Source organism: Rutidosis leptorrhynchoides, chromosome 10 (assembly GCF_046630445.1).
Source record: "Rutidosis leptorrhynchoides isolate AG116_Rl617_1_P2 chromosome 10, CSIRO_AGI_Rlap_v1, whole genome shotgun sequence".
In the NCBI taxonomy this organism is placed as follows: Eukaryota; Viridiplantae; Streptophyta; class Magnoliopsida; order Asterales; family Asteraceae; genus Rutidosis; species Rutidosis leptorrhynchoides.
The window spans coordinates 28721550-28745031 of record NC_092342.1 but is presented as its reverse complement, the minus strand read 5'-3'; the positions used below and the strand labels follow the sequence as shown (position 1 = coordinate 28745031).

General features: G+C 36.8%; 1 protein-coding gene across 1 annotated transcript; it reads left to right on the top strand.

Moving 5' to 3' along the window:
• The first annotated feature begins 14461 nt into the window (after window positions 1–14461).
• LOC139870159 (ASI1-immunoprecipitated protein 3-like) lies at window positions 14462–15444 on the top strand. Its single transcript, XM_071858005.1, has 3 exons — window positions 14462–14599; window positions 14713–14784; window positions 15031–15444. The coding sequence occupies exons 1-3, from the start codon at window positions 14462–14464 to the stop codon at window positions 15442–15444; spliced, it is 624 nt and encodes a 207-aa protein (XP_071714106.1).
• Window positions 15445–23482: the final 8038 nt, after the last annotated feature.

Below are 23482 nucleotides of genomic sequence, written 5' to 3'. Positions count from 1 at the left end.
AGAACCGAGGTCAATAAGCTCAAGACAGAACTTAGAGGGTTACGAACCCAAGGATTTGATATTACCACGTATGAAAGACGATTCACAGAATTGTGCCTATTGTGTCCGGGAGCGTTCGAAGATGAGGAAGAGAAGATCGACGCGTTTGTGAAAGGATTACCGGAAAGAATCCAAGAAGATATAAGTTCACACGAGCCCGCCTCCATACAACAGGCATGTAGAATGGCTCACAAACTAGTGAACCAGATTGAAGAAAGAATTAAAGAACAGACTGCTGAAGAGGCCAATGTGAAGCAAGTCAAAAGAAAGTGGGAGGAAAACGGTGATAAGAATCACCAATACAACAACAACAGCAATTACAACAATAATCGCAACAATTATCCCAACAATCGCAACATCAATCGCAACTACAACAAACGGCCCAACAACAACAACAACAACAACAACAACTACAACAATCATCCCAACAACAATAATAACCGCAACAACAACAACAATCAGAAGCAGCTATGCCAAAGGTGTGAAAAAAATCACTCGGGGTTCTGCACCAAATTTTGCAACAAGTGTAAAAGAAATGGTCATAGCGCGGCGAAGTGTGAGGTCTACGGACCAGGGGTTAATAGAACGAAAGGAACAAATGGTGTCGGAACGAGTAATGGCGGAGCAAGTAGTGTCGGAGCAAGTTATGCCAATGTAGTTTGTTATAAATGTGGAAAACCGGGCCACATTATTAGAAATTGCCCGAACCAGGAGAACACGAATGGACAAGGCCGCGGAAGAGTTTTCAATATTAATGCGGCAGAGGCACAAGAAGACCCGGAGCTTGTTACGGGTACGTTTCTTATTGACAATAAATCTGCTTACGTTTTATTTGATTCGGGTGCGGATAGAAGCTATATGAGTAGAGATTTTTGTGCTAAATTAAGTTGTCCATTGACGCCTTTGAATAGTAAATTTTTACTCGAATTAGCAAATGGTAAATTAATTTCAGCAGATAATATATGTCGGAATCGAGAAATTAAACTGGTTAGCGAAACATTTAAGATTGATTTGATACCAGTAGAGTTAGGGAGTTTTGATGTGATAATCGGTATGGACTGGTTGAAAGAAGTGAAAGCAGAGATCGTTTGTTACAAAAATGCAATTCGCATTATACGAGAAAAAGGAAAACCCTTAATGGTGTACGGAGAAAAGGGCAACACGAAGCTACATCTTATTAGTAATTTGAAGGCACAAAAACTAATAAGAAAAGGTTGCTATGCTGTTCTAGCACACGTCGAGAAAGTACAAACTGAAGAAAAGAGCATCAATGATGTTCCCATTGCAAAAGAATTTCCCGATGTATTTCCGAAAGAATTACCGGGATTACCCCCACATCGATCCGTTGAATTTCAAATAGATCTTGTACCAGGAGCTGCACCAATAGCTCGTGCTCCTTACAGACTCGCACCCAGCGAGATGAAAGAACTGCAAAGCCAATTACAAGAACTTTTAGAGCGTGGTTTCATTCGACCAAGCACATCACCGTGGGGAGCTCCTGTTTTGTTTGTCAAGAAGAAAGATGGTACATTCAGGTTGTGTATCGACTACCGAGAGTTGAACAAACTTACCATCAAGAACCACTACCCACTACCGAGAATCGACGACTTATTTGATCAACTACAAGGCTCGTCTGTTTATTCAAAGATTGACTTACGTTCCGGGTACCATTAAATGCGGGTGAAAGAAGATGATATTCCAAAGACTGCTTTCAGAACACGTTACGGTCATTACGAGTTTATGGTCATGCTGTTTGGTTTAACTAATGCACCAGCTGTGTTCATGGACCTTATGAACCGAGTGTGTGGACCATACCTTGACAAGTTTGTCATTGTTTTCATTGATGACATACTTATTTACTCAAAGAATGACCAAGGACACGGTGAACATTTGAGAAAGGTGTTAGAAGTATTGAGGAAAGAAGAATTGTACGCTAAGTTTTCAAAGTGTGCATTTTGGTTGGAAGAAGTTCAATTCCTCGGTCACATAGTGAACAAAGAAGGTATTAAGGTGGATCCGGCAAAGATAGAAACTGTTGAAAAGTGGGAAACCCCGAAAACTCCGAAACACATACGCCAGTTTTTAGGACTAGCTGGTTACTACAGAAGGTTCATCCAAGACTTTTCCAAAATAGCAAAACCCTTGACTGCATTAACGCATAAAGGGAAGAAATTTGAATGGAATGATGAACAAGAGAAAGCGTTTCAGTTATTGAAGAAAAAGCTAACTACGGCACCTATATTGTCATTGCCTGAAGGGAATGATGATTTTGTGATTTATTGTGACGCATCAAAGCAAGGTCTCGGTTGTGTATTAATGCAACGAACGAAGGTGATTGCTTATGCGTCTAGACAATTGAAGATTCACGAACAAAATTATACGACGCATGATTTAGAATTAGGCGCGGTTGTTTTTGCATTAAAGACTTGGAGGCACTACTTATATGGGGTCAAAAGTATTATATATACCGACCACAAAAGTCTTCAACACATATTTAATCAGAAACAACTGAATATGAGGCAGCGTAGGTGGATTGAATTGTTGAATGATTACGACTTTGAGATTCGTTACCACCCGGGGAAGGCAAATGTGGTAGCCGATGCCTTGAGCAGGAAGGACAGAGAACCCATTCGAGTAAAATCTATGAATATAATGATTCATAATAACCTTACTACTCAAATAAAGGAGGCGCAACAAGGAGTTTTAAAAGAGGGAAATTTAAAGGATGAAATACCCAAAGGATCGGAGAAGCATCTTAATATTCGGGAAGACGGAACCCGGTATAGGGCTGAAAGGATTTGGGTACCAAAATTTGGAGATATGAGAGAAATGGTACTTAGAGAAGCTCATAAAACCAGATACTCAATACATCCTGGAACGGGGAAGATGTACAAGGATCTCAAGAAACATTTTTGGTGGCCGGGTATGAAAGCCGATGTTGCTAAATACGTAGGAGAATGTTTGACGTGTTCTAAGGTCAAAGCTGAGCATCAGAAACCATCAGGTCTACTTCAACAACCTGAAATCCCGGAATGGAAATGGGAAAACATTACCATGGATTTCATCACTATATTGTCAAGGACTGCAAGTGGTTTTGATACTATTTGGGTAATAGTTGATCGTCTCACCAAATCAGCACACTTCTTGCCAATAAGAGAAGATGACAAGATGGAGAAGTTAGCACGACTGTATTTGAAGGAAGTCATCTCCAGACATGGAATACCAATCTCTATTATCTCTGATAGGGATGGCAGATTTATTTCAAGATTCTGGCAGACATTACAGCAAGCATTAGGAACTCGTCTAGACATGAGTACTGCCTATCATCCACAAACTGATGGGCAGAGCGAAAGGACGATACAAACGCTTGAAGACATGCTACGAGCATGTGTTATTGATTTCGGAAACAGTTGGGATCGACATCTACCATTAGCAGAATTTTCCTACAACAACAGCTACCATTCAAGCATTGAGATGGCGCCGTTTGAAGCACTTTATGGTAGAAAGTGCAGGTCTCCGATTTGTTGGAGTGAAGTGGGGGATAGACAGATTACGGGTCCGGAGATTATACAAGAAACTACCGAGAAGATCATCCAAATTCAACAACGGTTGAAAACCGCCCAAAGTCGACAAAAGAGCTACGCTGACATTAAAAGAAAAGATATAGAATTTGAAATTGGAGAGATGGTCATGCTTAAAGTTGCACCTTGGAAAGGCGTTGTTCGATTTGGTAAACGAGGGAAATTAAATCCAAGGTATATTGGACCATTCAAGATTATTGATCGTGTCGGACCAGTAGCTTACCGACTTGAGTTACCTCAATAACTCGCGGCTGTACATAACACTTTCCACGTCTCGAATTTGAAGAAATGTTTTGCTAAAGAAGATCTCACTATTCCGTTAGATGAAATCCAAATCAACGAAAAACTTCAATTCATCGAAGAACCCGTCGAAATAATGGATCGTGAGGTTAAAAGACTTAAGCAAAACAAGATACCAATTGTTAAGGTTCGATGGAATGCTCGTAGAGGACCCGAGTTCACCTGGGAGCGTGAAGATCAGATGAAGAAGAAATACCCGCATCTATTTCCAGAAGATTCGTCAACACCTTCAACAGCTTAAAATTTCGGGACGAAATTTATTTAACGGGTAGGTACTGTAGTGACCCGAACTTTTCCATGTTTATATATATTAATTGAGATTGATATTTACATGATTAAATGTTTCCAACATGTTAAGCAATCAAACTTGTTAAGACTTGATTAATTGAAATAGGTTTCATATAGACAATTGACCACCCAAGTTGACCGGTGATTCACGAACGTTAAAACTTGTAAAAACTATATGATGACATATATATGGTTATATATATAGTTAACATGATATTATGATATGTAAACATATCATTAAGTATATTAACAATGAACTACATATGTAAAAACAAGACTACTAACTTAATGATTTTGAAACGAGACATATATGTAACGATTATCGTTGTAACGACATTTAATGTATATATATCATATTAAGAGATATTCGTACATCATAATATCATGATAATATAATAATTTAAAATCTCTTTTGATATTATAAACATTGGGTTAACAACATTTAACAAGATCGTTAACCTAAAGGTTTCAAAACAACATTTACATGTAACGACTAACGATGACTTAACGACTCAGTTAAAATGTATATACATGTAGTGTTTTAATATGTATTCATACACTTTTGAAAGACTTCAAGACACTTATCAAAATACTTCTACTTAACAAAAATGCTTACAATTACATCCTCGTTCAGTTTCATCAACAATTCTACTCGTATGCACCCGTATTCGTACTCGTACAATACACAGCTTTTAGATGTATGTACTATTGGTATATACACTCCAATGATCAGCTCTTAGCAGCCCATGTGAGTCACCTAACACATGTGGGAACCATCATTTGGCAACTAGCATGAAATATCTCATAAAATTACAAAAATATGAGTAATCATTCATGACTTATTTACATGAAAACAAAATTACATATCCTTTATATCTAATCCATACACCAACGACCAAAAACACCTACAAACACTTTCATTCTTCAATTTTCTTCATCTAATTGATCTCTCTCAAGTTCTATCTTCAAGTTCTAAGTGTTCTTCATAAATTCCAAAAGTTCTAGTTTCATAAAATCAAGAATACTTTCAAGATTGCTAGCTCACTTCCAATCTTGTAAGGTGATCATCCAACCTCAAGAAATCTTTATTTCTTACAGTAGGTTATCATTCTAATACAAGGTAATAATCATATTCAAACTTTGGTTCAATTTCTATAACTATAACAATCTTATTTCAAGTGATGATCTTACTTGAACTTGTTTTCGTGTCATGATTTTACTTCAAGAACTTTGAGCCATCCAAGGATCCATTGTAGCTAGATCCATTTTTCTCTTTTCCAGTAGGTTCATCCAAGGAACTTAAGGTAGTAATGATGTTCATAACATCATTCGATTCATACATATAAAGCTATCTTATTCAAAGGTTTAAACTTGTAATCACTAGAACATAGTTTAGTTAATTCTAAACTTGTTCGAAAACAAAAGTTAATCCTTCTAACTTGACTTTTAAAATCAACTAAACACATGTTATATATCTATATGATATGCTAACTTAATGATTTAAAACCTGGAAACACGAAAAACACCGTAAAACCGGATTTACGCCGTCGTAGTAACACCGCGGGCTGTTTTGGGTTAGTTAATTAAAAACTATGATAAACTTTGATTTAAAAGTTGTTATTCTGAGAAAATGATTTTTATTATGAACATGAAACTATATCCAAAAATTATGGTTAAACTCAAAGTGGAAGTATGTTTTCTAAAATGGTTATCTAGACGTCGTTCTTTCGACTGAAATGACTACCTTTACAAAAATGACTTGTAACTTATTTTTCCGACTATAAACCTATACTTTTTCTGTTTAGATTCATAAAATAGAGTTCAATATGAAACCATAGCAATTTGATTCACTCAAAACAGATTTAAAATGAAGAAGTTATGGGTAAAACAAGATTGGATAATTTTTCTCATTTTAGCTACGTGAAAATTGGTAACAAATCTATTCCAACCATAACTTAATCAACTTGTATTGTATATTATGTAATCTTGAGATACCATAGACACGTATACAATGTTTCGACCTATCATGTCGACACATCTATATATATTTCGGAACAACCATAGACACTCTATATGTGAATGTTGGAGTTAGCTATACAGGGTTGAGGTTGATTCCAAAATATATATAGTTTGAGTTGTGATCAATACTGAGATACGTATACACTGGGTCGTGGATTGATTCAAGATAATATTTATCGATTTATTTCTGTACATCTAACTGTGGACAACTAGTTGTAGGTTACTAACGAGGACAGCTGACTTAATAAACTTAAAACATCAAAATATATTAAAAGTGTTGTAAATATATTTTGAACATACTTTGATATATATGTATATATTGTTATAGGTTCGTGAATCAACTAGTGGCCAAGTCTTACTTCCCGACGAAGTAAAAATCTGTGAAAGTGAGTTATAGTCCCACTTTTAAAATCTAATATTTTTGGGATGAGAATACATGCAGGTTTTATAAATGATTTACAAAATAGACACAAGTACGTGAAACTACATTCTATGGTTGAATTATCGAAATCGAATATGCCCCTTTTTATTAAGTCTGGTAATCTAAGAATTAGGGAACAGACACCCTAATTGACGCGAATCCTAAAGATAGATCTATTGGGCCTAACAAACCCCATCCAAAGTACCGGATGCTTTAGTACTTCGAAATTTATATCATATCCGAAGGGTGCCCCGGAATGATGGGGATATTCTTATATATGCATCTTGTTAATGTCGGTTACCAGGTGTTCACCATATGAATGATTTTTATCTCTATGTATGGGATGTATATTGAAATATGAAATCTTGTGGTCTATTGTTACGATTTGATATATATAGGTTAAACCTATAACTCACAAACATTTTTGTTGACGTTTAAAGCATGTTTATTCTCAGGTGAATATTAAGAGCTTCCGCTGTTGCATACTAAAATAAGGACAAGATTTGGAGTCCATGTTTGTATGATATTGTGTAAAAATTGCATTCAAGAAACTGATTTCGATGTAACATATTTGTATTGTAAACCATTATGTAATGGTCGTGTGTAAACAGGATATTTTAGATTATCATTATTTGATAATCTACGTAAAGCTTTTAAACCTTTATTTATGAAATAAAGGTTATGGTTTGTTTTAAAAATGAATGCAGTCTTTGAAAAACGTCTCATATAGAGGTCAAAACCTCGCAACGAAATCAATTAATATGGAACGTTTTTAATCAATAAGAACGGGACATTTCAGACGATACATATAAAGTTCATCGGGGTTGGAATTAGATTTCTCTATTTTTATGCCCTTTCCCTTATTATTTTCTTTTGCCTTTTTAAATTCAGTTGGGGTAATTTCTATAACATCATTGGAATTCTCGTCGGAATCCGATTCATCGGAGAATTGGTAATCCTCCCAATATTTTGCTTCCTTGGCGGAAACACCATTGACCATAATTAACCTTGGTCGGTTGGTTGAGGATTTTCTTTTACTTAACCATTTTATTATTTCTCCCACCGGTTCTATTTCTTCATCCGGTTCCGATTCTTCTTCCGGTTCCGATTCTTCTTCCGGTTCCGACTCTTCTTCCGGTTCCTCTTCGGGAACTTGTGAATCAGTCCACGAATCATTCCAATTTACATTTGACTCTTCATTATTATTAGGTGAGTCAATGGGACTTGTTCTAGAGGTAGACATCTATCACATAATATCAAACGCGTTAAGAGATTAATATATCACATAATATTCACATGTTAAAAATATATAGTTTCCAACAAAATTTGTTAAGCAATCATTTTTCAAGTAAACACGGTCGAAGTCCAGACTCACTAATGCATCCTAACAAACTAGATAAGACACACTAATGCAAAATTCTGGTTCTCTAAGACCAACGCTCTGATACCAACTGAAATGTCCCGTTCTTATTGATTAAAAACGTTCCATATTAATTGATTTCGTTGCGAGGTTTTGACCTCTATATGAGACGTTTTTCAAAGACTGCATTCATTTTTAAAACAAACCATAACCTTTATTTCATAGATAAAGGTTTTAAAAAAAGCTTTACGTAGATTATCAAATAATGATAATCTAAAATATCCTGTTTACACACGACCATTACATAATGGTTTACAATACAAATATGTTACAACAAAATAAGTTTCTTGAATGCAGTTTTTACACAATATCATACAAGCATGGACTCCAAATCTCGTCCTTATTTAAGTATGCGACAGCGGAAGCTCTTAATAATCACCTGAGAATAAACATGCTTAAAACGTCAACAAAAATGTTGGTGAGTTATAGGTTTAACCTATATATATCAAATCATAATAATAGACCACAAGATTTCATATTTCAATACCCATCCCATACATAGAGATAAAAATCATTCATATGGTGAACACCTGGTAACCGACATTAACAAGATGCATATATAAGAATATCCCCATCATTCCGGGACACCCTTCGGATATGATATAAATTTCGAAGTACTAAAGCATCCGGTACTTTGGATGGGGTTTGTTAGGCCTAATAGATCTATCTTTAGGATTCGCGTTAATTAGGGTGTCTGTTCCCTAATTCTTAGATTACCAGACTTAATAAAAAGGGGCATATTCGATTTCGATAATTCAACCATAGAATGTAGTTTCACGTACTTGTGTCTATTTTGTAAATCATTTATAAAACCTGCATGTATTCTCATCCCAAAAATATTAGATTTTAAAAGTGGGACTATAACTCACTTTCACAGATTTTTACTTCGGCGGGAAGTAAGACTTGGCCACTAGTTGATTCACGAACCTATAACAATATATACATATATATCAAAGTATGTTCAAAATATATTTACAACACTTTTAATATATTTTGATGTTTTAAGTTTATTAAGTCAGCTGTCCTCGTTAGTAACCTACAACTAGTTGTCCACAGTTAGATGTACAGAAATAAATCGATAAATATTATCTTGAATCAATCCACGACCCAGTGTATACGTATCTCAGTATTGATCACAACTCAAACTATATATATTTTGGAATCAACCTCAACCCTGTATAGCTAACTCCAACATTCACATATAGAGTGTCTATGGTTGTTCCGAAATATATATAGATGTGTCGACATGATAGGTCGAAACATTGTATACGTGTCTATGGTATCTCAAGATTACATAATATACAATACAAGTTGATTAAGTTATGGTTGGAATAGATTTGTTACCAATTTTCACGTAGCTAAAATGAGAAAAATTATCCAATCTTGTTTTACCCATAACTTCTTCATTTTAAATCCGTTTTGAGTGAATCAAATTGCTATGGTTTCATATTGAACTCTATTTTATGAATCTAAACAGAAAATGTATAGGTTTATAGTCGGAAAAATAAGTTACAAGTCGTTTTTGTAAAGGTAGTCATTTCAGTTGAAAGAACGACGTCTAGATGACCATTTTAGAAAACATACTTCCACTTTGAGTTTAACCATAATTTTTGGATATGGTTTCATGTTCATAATAAAAATCATTTTCTCAGAATAACAACTTTTAAATCAAGGTTTATCATAGTTTTTAATTAACTAACCCAAAATAGCCCGCGGTGTTACTACGACGGCGTAAATCCGGTTTTACGGTGTTTTTCGTGTTTCCAGGTTTTAAATCATTAAGTTAGCATATCATATAGATATAGAATATGTGTTTATTTGATTTTAAAAGTCAAGTTAGAAGGATTAACTTTTGTTTGCGAACAAGTTTAGAATTAACTAAACTATGTTCTAGTGATTACAAGTTTAAACCTTCGAATAAGATAGCTTTATATGTATGAATCGAATGATGTTATGAACATCATTACTACCTTAAGTTCCTTGGATAAACCTACTGGAAAAGAGAAAAATGGATTTAGCTTCAACGGATCCTTGGATGGCTCGAAGTTCTTGAAGCAGAATCATGACACGAAAACAAGTTCAAGTAAGATCATCACTTGAAATAAGATTGTTATAGTTATAGAAATTGAACCAAAGTTTAAATATGATTATTACCTTGTATTAGAATGATAACCTACTGTAAGAAACAAAGATTTCTTGAGGTTTGATGATCACCTTACAAGATTGGAAGTGAGCTAGCAAACTTGAAAGTATTCTTGATTTTATGAAACTAGAACTTTTGGAATTTATGAAGAACACTTAGAACTTGAAGATAGAACTTGAGAGAGATCAATTAGATGAAGAAAATTGAAGAATGAAAGTGTTTGTAGGTGTTTTTGGTCGTTGGTGTATGGATTAGATATAAAGGATATGTAATTTTGTTTTCATGTAAATAAGTCATGAATGATTACTCATATTTTTGTAATTTTATGAGATATTTCATGCTAGTTGCCAGATGATGGTTCCCACATGTGTTAGGTGACTCACATGGGCTGCTAAGAGCTGATCATTGGAGTGTATATACCAATAGTACATACATCTAAAAGCTGTGTATTGTACGAGTACGAATACGGGTGCATACGAGTAGAATTGTTGATGAAACTTAACGAGGATGTAATTGTAAGAATTTTTGTTAAGTAGAAGTATTTTGATAAGTGTATTGAAGTCTTTCAAAAGTGTATAAATACATATTAAAACACTACATGTATATACATTTTAACTGAGTCGTTAAGTCATCGTTAGTCGTTACATGTAAGTGTTGTTTTGAAACCTTTAGGTTAACGATCTTGTTAAATGTTGTTAACCCAATATTTATAATATCAAATGAGATTTTAAATTATTATATTATCATGATATTATCATGTATGAATATCTCTTAATATGATATATATATACATTAAATGTCTTTACAACGATAATCGTTACATATATGTCTCGTTTAAAAATCATTAAGTTAGTAGTCTTGTTTTTACATATGTAGTTCATTGTTAATATACTTAATGATATGTTTACTTATCATAGTATCATGTTAACTATATATATATATATCCATATATATGTCATCATATAGTTTTTACAAGTTTTAACGTTCGTGAATCACCGGTCAACTTGGGTAGTCAATTGTCTATATGAAACATATTTCAATTAATCAAGTCTTAACAAGTTTGATTGCTTAACATGTTGGAAACATTTAATCATGTAAATATCAATCTTAATTAGTATATATAAACATGGAAAAGTTCGGGTCACTACATCATCCATGCCTTCATAGGTAACATCTAGATAGTCTAACATGAGCTTAGCATTTAGCTTTCCCTTAATCAGTTTGAACAAGTGGTTAGGTGATGTTATAGCTAACAAGGTTCTGATTTTAGGGTCAAGTCCAACACGATGTTTGTCCTCAGCATCCCATTCAGATGCAGGGAGAACAACCTCTCTGCCAGGAACAACAGGAGTGTCAGCAGTAGCTGGAACACTTGCAATAGTCTCAGTTGGGACAAAAGAACCATCTGTAGCAATGCCAGGCATGAGTGGGTCAATAGACTCAAGATGAAGCATGAACCTTGCCTTTCAAGTTTCATACTCATCTTCATCGAATTTAGGTGGTCTATTGGATGAGCCATTTTAAAAGTAAGTTGTATTTGAATATGCAGCCATGAGAGAATTCAGATCTAAAATATTAAATTATCAAGACTGAAGCTCTGATACCAGTTGTTGGTCCCTTGATAAACAACAGGAGTATTGTAGAGGGGGGTGAATACAATTCTTTTTAATTAACTTAACAGTTAAACACAATTCAGTATTCAAGCATGTAATTTAAATAGAGTCTAAGGTAATTTTCAACGATTTATTCTTTATTGATTGAATCACAAAGAATTACAACTATCCTTGGCGGAATGATAGTTGGTTGATATTTACATAGATTATAGCTATGAGGATAAACTTAAAACTATTACACGTTTTGGACTCTAAATAATAAAAACTCACACCACTAGTTGTTACAATAGTGGATACAACAATTTATAGTAGTCCTATTATCCGTGTAATGGTTATATTGTCCACTGGTACATAGGATGTCTGTACTTGTGGGGACAACTGCATCAGAGAGGGTGCTCTATTCTTTGGTAGCTATTTGCAAAAACACCCTAATTCGGTTTGGCACCACTATTTGTTTAAACAAATAGAATGTTGTGTTCCCTATGCGTTGACAAAGCATAACACATGTCTACACATGCGTTAAACTTCTGCATTCTCATGTGGTCTTGTAAGGTCACTTGTCAGCCGCCGACGCGTGTCCTTTTCTGTTCAACTTTGTCTTTGACTTCTGTTGAATAGTACAATTGATGTAGACCACTCAGGAAACCACTATGCTTGTAATGAAGCATAGTTGTCTTGTGTAGTGAGCTGCATTCCAGCAGTGCTGGTTCTACATTGCTGAGTCACTTGATATTCTTGAATTGCTGAGTACACATCCTGTGCTGATTAAAGAATACTGTCTACCTTGCTGGTAGGCTAAGCAGCAAACTAAACACTCGACACAGCAATATCTGCTGTCTATACATAAACAAACTTGTGCTGGCTGCACATAACATCTTAGTGCAAATAAATTACAGTTTTGTCATAATTAAATCCTTAATTATTTTGGGGACTCAATAATAATAATAATAATAATAATAATAATAATAATAATAATAATAATAATAATAATAATAATAATAATAATAATAATAAGTATTATTATTATTATTCAAATATGGGTTCTCTTTACAGGATTAATTACGTTACATATGTATCCGAATTACATGTCTCAATAAAAGGTTGTAATGTAAGTTTTTATGACAAGAAAAAGAGTAATTGTAATGAAAATTGGAAGAGGGTGGTGAGAGAGTGATTGTAGTTCATTTATTCTGACCAAGTTAAGTACATTAATGTTTGTAAAAACAAAGACAAGTTTCTTAGTCGGAATTCATGGATCCACGGGTCGTTAAACTAAATGAATTTAACATTTACATTCACTTAATATCTAAAACATATTATTAAACTATTTCATTTAAACCAACACTTAATTTCACGGACCATTTCACTAGTAATATAATATAATATAATATAAGTATAATGCATGACATCTAATATATCACACAAAAAATATATTATTTGTCTATTATGCATATAACACGTAACAAAATGCTTTATGTCCATGTATAATATGGTAATCTGGCTCATGTATGTAACATGTGACTGAGCTAAAAACATAGAAGAAGATTCATTAATTTTAAAGATCATGTTCGAAATATAAAATGGGCCTATTAAAAATTAAATTTTTTATTGCACATAAAAATTTAATATTACTAAAAGTATTGAATAAAAAAAAAAATCTTAAAGAACCCGTATCAGAGTGTTAATTCTCGAATGTATCATCTCATTATACTTAAATTATTCTTTAAATAAAACAATACTCAAAGTAAAGTTGTTGAAACTTTTTCTAGTCAATAGTCTCCATTATATAATTATTTATAGTTATCAACGTCAATCCGTTACGATTCTTAATTAAATTATTAAATAATCATTCAAGACGTGTACACGAGTTAAAACTTAATACATCACTAATTAACAGGATTTGCCCATATTTTTTGTGTCTTTATAATCTTTTTTTTTTTGTGTCCAGGAAGAAATCCGGCCCAATGCGAAAGGCACCTTTGGGTGGAATTCAAGGGTAAAGGGGCAACATTGTGTGCAATGTTGTACCCCACGAGAGTCGAACTCCTGACCTCTCGTTAAGAGAGACAAACCACTACCACGTGAGTTACAACACAATGTTTGAGTTGGTCTCCAACTTTTCTATTAAATACGCAAAAAACAGTTTGAGAATTAATGTATTTTTCCTACCATCATTGAAAGTCCACATTTACACACCCTCTAAGACTCAACATATAATATACATGTGATCTCATATACAGCATCACATGTATAATATGACATATAATTTGTTTCATGTATGTAAAATTTGACCAGGTAAAAACATACTACTTTTTACTATATAAATACTCCGTAATATTCATGTGATCTCATATACAGTATCACAACATTTATTGTAGCATTCAATATGGAGATTTGCATTCAATATGTAATTTTTATGCACATCTATAACATGTGACAAAAAGGGCTTTATTTGCGTGTATGTTATGACCATGTATGTAACATGTGACGAGCAGCATAGCCATTTCTAGTATATAAGTTTCTATTAGAATGTCAGAAGAATATATAATTTATACATAGTACACAATAATGTGTTATCAAACGTCACTATATTTACGGCGCGCTACTGAAATATTTTTAATTTTGACGTACATAAACATGTTAAATAAGTTGTGCCATACCAGTAGCAATGTAGTAGCCAAGCCAATTGGCGATGTCGCTAGGGTTTCTGTAGAGGGAAGTCATACGACGAAGCATTACAAGGCCTTTGAATTCTACGGAAATATTTACGAGATCGTTAATTAATTTCTTTTCATTTATCGCTTACATCACAAATTTCGTTATAATTGATTATCTCATAATCTTAGTTACTTATCACTTATAGCGGTACTTGTTCTTGTAAAATGCAGGGTGATACTGTATTTTTAGCACCCGAGTCGTCTCAGGGAGGAATCGTGAAGCCTTATGTGGCCATAATTAGGGTACGTATATCTGGTCGTATGAATGCAATCTCCCGTCCCTAATTTATTGTCCAGTATTTCCTTTTTGGATGTCCGAATTAATTGTCCAGATACATAAATAGATAAGAATAATAAGATAAAGTTATATTATATCCTTAATATATATGTACATGAGACAAAATGATAGTAAAAGTAAAGGGGTAAACTGGAAAGTTAACAAAAGATACGTGTGACAGTAACTTTTTCTTAAACTATATGTGCGCGCAGGAGATTTCGCAGAAGAATAACGGGAGAATAATGTTGACAGTACAGTGGTTTTATCGGCCTGAAGATGTAGAAACAAAAAAAGGCAAGATATTGGAATCAAATGATTCAAGGGATCTGTTCTATAGTTTCCATAAAAATGAAATTGCAGCCGAATCGATATTACACAAGTGCGTTGTGCACTTTATTCCAGAGCATAACCTCATCCCAAAACGTAAAGAACATCCCGGTTTTATAGTTCAGAAGGTGTATGATCTGTACTCGAAGAGGCTTTTGAAGTTGAATGATACGGGTTACATAGAATTCATGCAGCAAGAAATTGATCAGCTTGTTGATAAAACAATGTGTCGTTTGGGAATCGTTCCAGACGCTAGGAACCAAGATCTTGCAGCTGATTGCAAAGTCAGAAAAGAATAGTATTATCTGTAGCATGAAAACAATTTGCTAATTATTAGAAACAGAATTTGAGTTTTTTCAGTATTTTGTAACTTTTGAGTTGCCTATTATAGTAAGACTTTGTTTTTGTTCCCTACTGTTTTTTTTTTTTTTTTTTTTTTGCTCACATCATGAATGTAATTAAACACAAATCAAGAAAATTTTGTTTGGGGGATGATTCTTATATCACCATTTGTAGCCGTACATCTCCAAAAATTGCTTTAAAACATTGTACGATTAAGCACATCTAGTGGCGCATGACTAAAAAAGCATGATGATGTACGCCTATTGTGTTTTAGAGTGACGTTATCTATTTATTGACATAAATAATGTAATGTAATTCATAATTAAAAGGCCCTCATAATCTAATGTATAATTTGTGATACACCTGACAAGTGTTATTATATGTAATGAAGCAAAGCTTATTACTTTATGGAATAAGGAATTAGTAAGCAAAACACTAATTTATATTTAGATTATCTACAGATAAATCAGTAAACAATAACAAACAAAACAAAAAAATCATTAGTTAATAACGAAGATAAAACATAAACAAAATAGATGAAGCAGAGATAACTAAAACCACTAAACTCGACGATTTTTGAAGTTTAATAAATATTAATATCCATTAGTTACAAACCATTTGGGTTCAAAATGAAATTGGATGGGTCACTGGGTAGAGTCAATTGGGTCAGAATTGACACTTGAGCCGTCTACTGTCAAATGGGTCATAATTGCCACCCAGCACGTCTACTAGTTGGGTCTCGTATCCACTCTGCCCCTTGTTTGCAGTACCTTGTCAGTATCAATGCACTTGTAGGCCCTGGTCGGAAGTATGGGTCATCACTCTTTGCTCCACACATGTAACAACCCAAACCAATCCACGACAAAACCCCGTCAAAATTTACAACTAAAAAAAAAAATTTCTGGTGCAGTTCATTTGCGCGGCGCGCCAGGTGGGTGCGCGGCGCGCCAAACCACCTGGACAGCCCGGTGTCCCCGGAAGTCAATTTAACGAAAATGTTTGACTAGTTCCCGACATTTTTAGCCAAAACGCTTTTAACCATAAATTCATATATATAAAACTAGCACGTTTAATTAATAAAATTGAGTTTACGAAGCGGGTCCCACAACGACCCATTTTACCACCTTAAGTACCGAAATACAATATTTGACCAAAAGACTCTTAATACGAAACAAGGCCGAGCATGGAGATTGGGGATACGCTACCCAATCCTAAACAATCCAAAAGCAAGCCTCTAAAGCAACTATGCAAGTCTTCTAGTCCCCGCGCTTACCCGAGCCAACGTCCGCATGCAATCTATAAAAAAGAGTCAACAACGAGAGGGTAAGCTAACGCTTAGTGAATGATAATATACTACATACATATATATGCATAAAATGGACACGCCACAAAAATAAACAAATACCGCATACCGGAGCGTCCAAGCCTAAAGGCAAGCTAATCTAAGTATACCATACGATCACTAAGCAACAAGCTAATAATACCATCAATAAGGTAAGTTCACCAACGTCAATGTGAACAACGCCAATAACTACCCCCGGAGGGTTAACTACATCACGACAACACAACATTAATCACGAATTAGCAATTCGACAATCATGCAACATATCGTGCATATACCAATAACCGCAAGTCCACAATAGCTAGCAATACCAAAAGCATATAGTTCATAATTAAATATGCCAATACATAACTCATACAACCATGGTTAACCAAGTACACAAGAGAACGGTACATGAAAGTCCGTTGGAGTTCATAACATCCACTAGTGTTACTTACACACCGCGTAATCACTAGTCCCCCGGGTGATGTCTTAAACACCGCGACTAACTCACCCTTACAACAATGTGGCGTCTTAAACACCGCGACGAATCCACACTTCATTCAATACAATGAGTGGTGTCTTGAACACCGCGACACTTCCACTCCCATGACATTGTGGTGTCTTAAACACCGCGACAATACCACAAGTCAATTACACAATGAGTAGTGTCTTAAACACCGCGACAATACTACTCGTCAATTCCACAATGAGTAGTGTCTTAAACACCGCGACAATACTACTCGTTTCATAGAACGTGGTGTCTTAAACAACGCGACAATACCACATTCGTACAACACAATTAAATACATTACATACATACACGCATAATTATTCCACTCACAACCACGTGTGATAACGTACACCCAAAATGTGTACTTTGCCAAAGGTAGTCAACCAAAACGCACAACCGTGCCAATTGGACCTATGCACAAGTCCATCAAATCCACCTATATGTGAAGTGAGCTCTATAGCCGAGAATCACTTCACCCGACCCGCACCCATCCTACACATACATATGCATATAGGATATTAACACTCACCTTGAAGTCTTGATGAAAGCTTCCAAATAATCTGCAACTCGCCAATGGAAAATACCAATACCGCCAAAATGATGCCGTTGACGAATGGAACAACTTTGATACCCGAGCTTTGGTGAGAATCCAACTCCTTCTTCTCCAAATCAAGCTCTCTCTCACTAAAAGTGGGTTTCTCTCACTAGGGTTTGAAGAGAGTGTTTGTGGTGGGTGAGAATGTGATCCAAACTGATCAAAGGATCAGTTTTGATGACCCCAAACCGTCCCCAAGTGAAAAGACCAAAGTACCCTTCATTTAAAGCCTTTAAAAAGGCTGAAAATTGCTTCTGACCCATTCGGCGCGCCGCGCCACATTGTGGAGCGCCGCTCCACTCTGCAGGTCAGATTTCAGAAACTTGTTTTGGCCATAACTTTTTGACCGTAGCTCCGTTTTCGATGAATCAAATATCGTTGGAAACGTAATAAGATTTTCTTTCCAATGGTAAGGCTTTGAAACATCAACACAAACTTTATTTGGGGTTGAAAAGGTACGTACACACCTTGTACCTCAAACAACGTCCAGTTTTCCTTCGACGGTCGAGCAAGCAACACCTACATGTTGTGCACACTCCATACACACATAGTACACCTTAAATACATTATGTACAATAAATATTTGGGTCTTACAACTCTCCCCCACTTAGAATCGATCACGTCCTCGTGATCCTCGTCACTTAACCAAACGGACCACACTCCACGGTCCTCAACATAAGTCCCAATCCGACTTTCCTAAGCAATTCTTCCCGACGAATCGCCTTCCACAACTAAATCGTCATCCACGATTTTTCTCAAATCCACAATCCGAGCACTAAAACCATACTTATTCCCTCGCATCGGGAAACTCATCCCATCTCTAACCGAGATATCACTCCTCTAGCGTACCATTACCAAGTACCGTGCTAAAGCAACCAAGTCTCAACCTAAGGTCAACAACCTGAAACGATGAAGACCGAACCAAACGAATCCTTACGGACAACACCAATCACTAAACATCCCTTGTAGCGCATAATACAACCAATACGCAACTACCGTAACATCATAAGCGAACGACTAGAACCGCTAGCGTCCAATCGACTATAACAACTTAAAACCCTAGGCGTACAAAATCGACCATTGTCACGCCCGTAACGACATGTGAGCAAAATACGGCTATCGCATCAGTAATCACACAATACGGTCCTCACGATCCCACCATAGGAGTATAAAACAACTGATAGATCACTCAACACCGGATGAAGTCAGCGGACCCGAAAGTCATGCTTCACCGATATAACAATACCTCATGATGAAGTCAGCGGACCCCGAAAGTCATGCTTCACCACTATAACAATACCTCACACAACGAGTAGTGCAACATCGCGCTCCGCTACACTATAGTGAACCCTAACGGATACCGCTAACCGTCTACACTATCGAGCAAGAACCACCTATATCAAACATAGGCACAAAACAATATTTCTCTAGAAGAGAATCCGATACGTACATCCCTTAACCGAGGGATTTCACCTTGCTCGCCAAAACACGTCCATTATCTCTCGACGAGATTCACCAAACTTACCACCTCGGTGGAAATTTACAAATCCAATATCATAAGTACCAATGAGCCAAAAATTGTACTCTACCACCAATTGACCAAAACTAGGTCTCGACCAAATTTCCGGATCTAACAAAAGCATCATCCGAAATCTCACACTAAAACCTCCTCGTGCGGGAGTGCCACTCCCTCACTTGGAACTACGTTCCATATCCACAACTCGTACAACCGTACAATGCTACCAAAGGTAGACTTTACAAACAATTGGGTTCACACGACCCGTTACCATACCTTGCTCCAAACCTTGAGCACACGAAGGATTTTAACCAATCCTTATACACTTTGAACGAAAGCGTACCGCAACACAATCGGAGTCGAACACCACGCTAGTAGGTATAAAAGAGGCACCTAATGTTGCATCATGTAGACTCCATTACCAACACACATCGATATTAAAAACACTCGATCTCAAGGGTTCCAATCACCCGGCGAACCTCATGGTTCATCACTTCAACATAAAAGCGAACACGCGCTTAACAATCGGACACCAAAACCATTTCCGTGGCTTGGTAGAAACATTTCCCAAACAATAAGGAATGCTTGGTTGCACCAAGTCTTACGCCCTTCATCAATCAATTAAAACGTCACCATAGGGTACTTCCATTAGGAACGTCACCCATAACAACAATATGCACAAACCAAGGCATTTAACAACTCACTTCCAAACGGCACTCGATAAACAATCAAAAGACATATTTATTAAAATGAAACGTGCCTTAACGTCTCCTCGCCGCACCCATCCCCGCTAACTTAGGACGTTCCGACTTACGATGTCCTTCTTTTTGGCAATTAAAGCACACCATACTACCACCCTTTGGTACCGAACATTCCCAAGACTTGTGACTCCTCATGCCACCATTGTAACATCTAGACGCGCTAGAATTCGATATACTCGTCCGCGTACCACCCGTGCTCACACTCGGACCCTTAGTCCTCTTACTCGGAGCACCATAAGAAACAACCCTTCTATCCCTTGAAGGCTCACCCTTCTTCGATCGTGTATGCGACTCGAAACCCCTAGCCAAGTCGAATAATTCCGAAAACGATTTCGCTTGACCACGTCTAATTTTTCTTTTCAAGTCGTCATTCAAAGTCCGATAGAAATCCCCCATTAATAAACGATCACCTCCCAAATACTCCGGACAAAAACGAGCCTTCGCCATAAAGGTCGTCTTGAGAGTATTTAAATCCATAGATCCTTGTCGCAAATTTCGCAACTCATTACGCAATTCCCACAAATCGGCCGAAGTCCGGAATTCCTCGAAGAATTCCTCCTTAAATTCGTCCCACGATAAGGCCATAAACGTTTCACCACCAACAAGATCAATCTTACCATCCAACCAATCCCTTGCCCTACCCCGCAACAAACTAGTTGCGAGCCTCGTCTTCTTCTCGGGAGGGCAATCAATCGTGCGAAAACGCCCTTCGACATCCGAAATCCAAGTTGTGCTTACCAATGGATCCGGTTTCCCGTCGTACATCGGTGGTTTAGTCCTCATGAAGTTCTTAAGATAACGCTTCATTTCGCCACTACTTTGAAGTTTGGAATACTTCCTATCCATTTCTTCTCGAAACGCTCTCATTTGCTCCGCAACGGCGGCCGCAACTCTAGCGTTAAACTCCACGTTATTCGCCTCGATCTCGTTTCGCGTCGTCAATCTCAAAATGTAAAACGATTAGATCACGAACGTATAAAATCGCACGCACAACTCCGTCCCATCTTGCTAAACACTCGTCGTACATCACTCGTTAGACGCGATTTGCACCCGTAATAAGGTTTGCAAGTTCTTATTACGCACGCACGCCGCATCGACTTGTTAGTACAACGACCGTCTCGCTCGATCACATAAACAAACACATCAAGATTCTACGCGATACAAACATACGCGAGAATTATTTTCACAACACAAATAACATATTAATAATATCCGCATTACTAATACAAACGTTAGTCAACCTATAACAAGGCACTAACTAAACCTATTCCTGACCCGTAATCCTACAAGTCCCGCAACAAAGTAAGCACACACAAAGTCTAAGTCTAGGCACCTATCTCAAGTCACCTAAATCCCTTAGACCATGCTCTGATACCACTTGTAACAACCCAAACCAATCCACGACAAAACCCCGTCAAAATTTACAACTAAAAAAAAAAATTTCTGGTGCAGTTCATTTGCGCGGCGCGCCAGGTGGGTGCGCGGCGCGCCAAACCACCTGGACAGCCCGCTGTCCCCGGAAGTCAATTTAACGAAAATGTTTGACTAGTTCCCGACATTTTTAGCCAAAACGCTTTTAACCATAAATTCATATATATAAAACTAGCACGTTTAATTAATAAAATTGAGTTTACGAAGCGGGTCCCACAACGACCCATTTTACCACCTTAAGTACCGAAATACAATATTTGACCAAAAGACTCTTAATACGAAACAAGGCCGAGCATGGAGATTGGGGATACGCTACCCAATCCTAAACAATCCAAAAGCAAGCCTCTAAAGCAACTATGCAAGTCTTCTAGTCCCCGCGCTTACCCGAGCCAACGTCCGCATGCAATCTATAAAAAAGAGTCAACAACGAGAGGGTAAGCTAACGCTTAGTGAATGATAATATACTACATACATATATATGCATAAAATGGACACGCCACAAAAATAAACAAATACCGCATACCGGAGCGTCCAAGCCTAAAGGCAAGCTAATCTAAGTATACCATACGATCACTAAGCAACAAGCTAATAATACCATCAATAAGGTAAGTTCACCAACGTCAATGTGAACAACGCCAATAACTACCCCCGGAGGGTTAACTACATCACGACAACACAACATTAATCACGAATTAGCAATTCGACAATCATGCAACATATCGTGCATATACCAATAACCGCAAGTCCACAATAGCTAGCAATACCAAAAGCATATAGTTCATAATTAAATATGCCAATACATAACTCATACAACCATGGTTAACCAAGTACACAAGAGAACGGTACATGAAAGTCCGTTGGAGTTCATAACATCCACTAGTGTTACTTACACACCGCGTAATCACTAGTCCCCCGGGTGATGTCTTAAACACCGCGACTAACTCACCCTTACAACAATGTGGCGTCTTAAACACCGCGACGAATCCACACTTCATTCAATACAATGAGTGGTGTCTTGAACACCGCGACACTTCCACTCCCATGACATTGTGGTGTCTTAAACACCGCGACAATACCACAAGTCAATTACACAATGAGTAGTGTCTTAAACACCGCGACAATACTACTCGTCAATTCCACAATGAGTAGTGTCTTAAACACCGCGACAATACTACTCGTTTCATAGAACGTGGTGTCTTAAACAACGCGACAATACCACATTCGTACAACACAATTAAATACATTACATACATACACGCATAATTATTCCACTCACAACCACGTGTGATAACGTACACCCAAAATGTGTACTTTGCCAAAGGTAGTCAACCAAAACGCACAACCGTGCCAATTGGACCTATGCACAAGTCCATCAAATCCACCTATATGTGAAGTGAGCTCTATAGCCGAGAATCACTTCACCCGACCCGCACCCATCCTACACATACATATGCATATAGGATATTAACACTCACCTTGAAGTCTTGATGAAAGCTTCCAAATAATCTGCAACTCGCCAATGGAAAATACCAATACCGCCAAAATGATGCCGTTGACGAATGGAACAACTTTGATACCCGAGCTTTGGTGAGAATCCAACTCCTTCTTCTCCAAATCAAGCTCTCTCTCACTAAAAGTGGGTTTCTCTCACTAGGGTTTGAAGAGAGTGTTTGTGGTGGGTGAGAATGTGATCCAAACTGATCAAAGGATCAGTTTTGATGACCCCAAACCGTCCCCAAGTGAAAAGACCAAAGTACCCTTCATTTAAAGCCTTTAAAAAGGCTGAAAATTGCTTCTGACCCATTCGGCGCGCCGCGCCACATTGTGGAGCGCCGCTCCACTCTGCAGGTCAGATTT

Bases quoted from the DNA above. Each gene is read 5' to 3' on its own strand.
- LOC139870159 (XM_071858005.1), top strand. From the start codon at position 14,462: ATGTTAAATAAGTTGTGCCATACCAGTAGCAATGTAGTAGCCAAGCCA. The intron at 14,600-14,712 runs GTTAATTAATTT...TGTAAAATGCAG, and splicing joins ACGGAAATATTTACGAGATC to GGTGATACTGTATTTTTAGC. The intron at 14,785-15,030 runs GTACGTATATCT...ATGTGCGCGCAG, and splicing joins CTTATGTGGCCATAATTAGG to GAGATTTCGCAGAAGAATAA.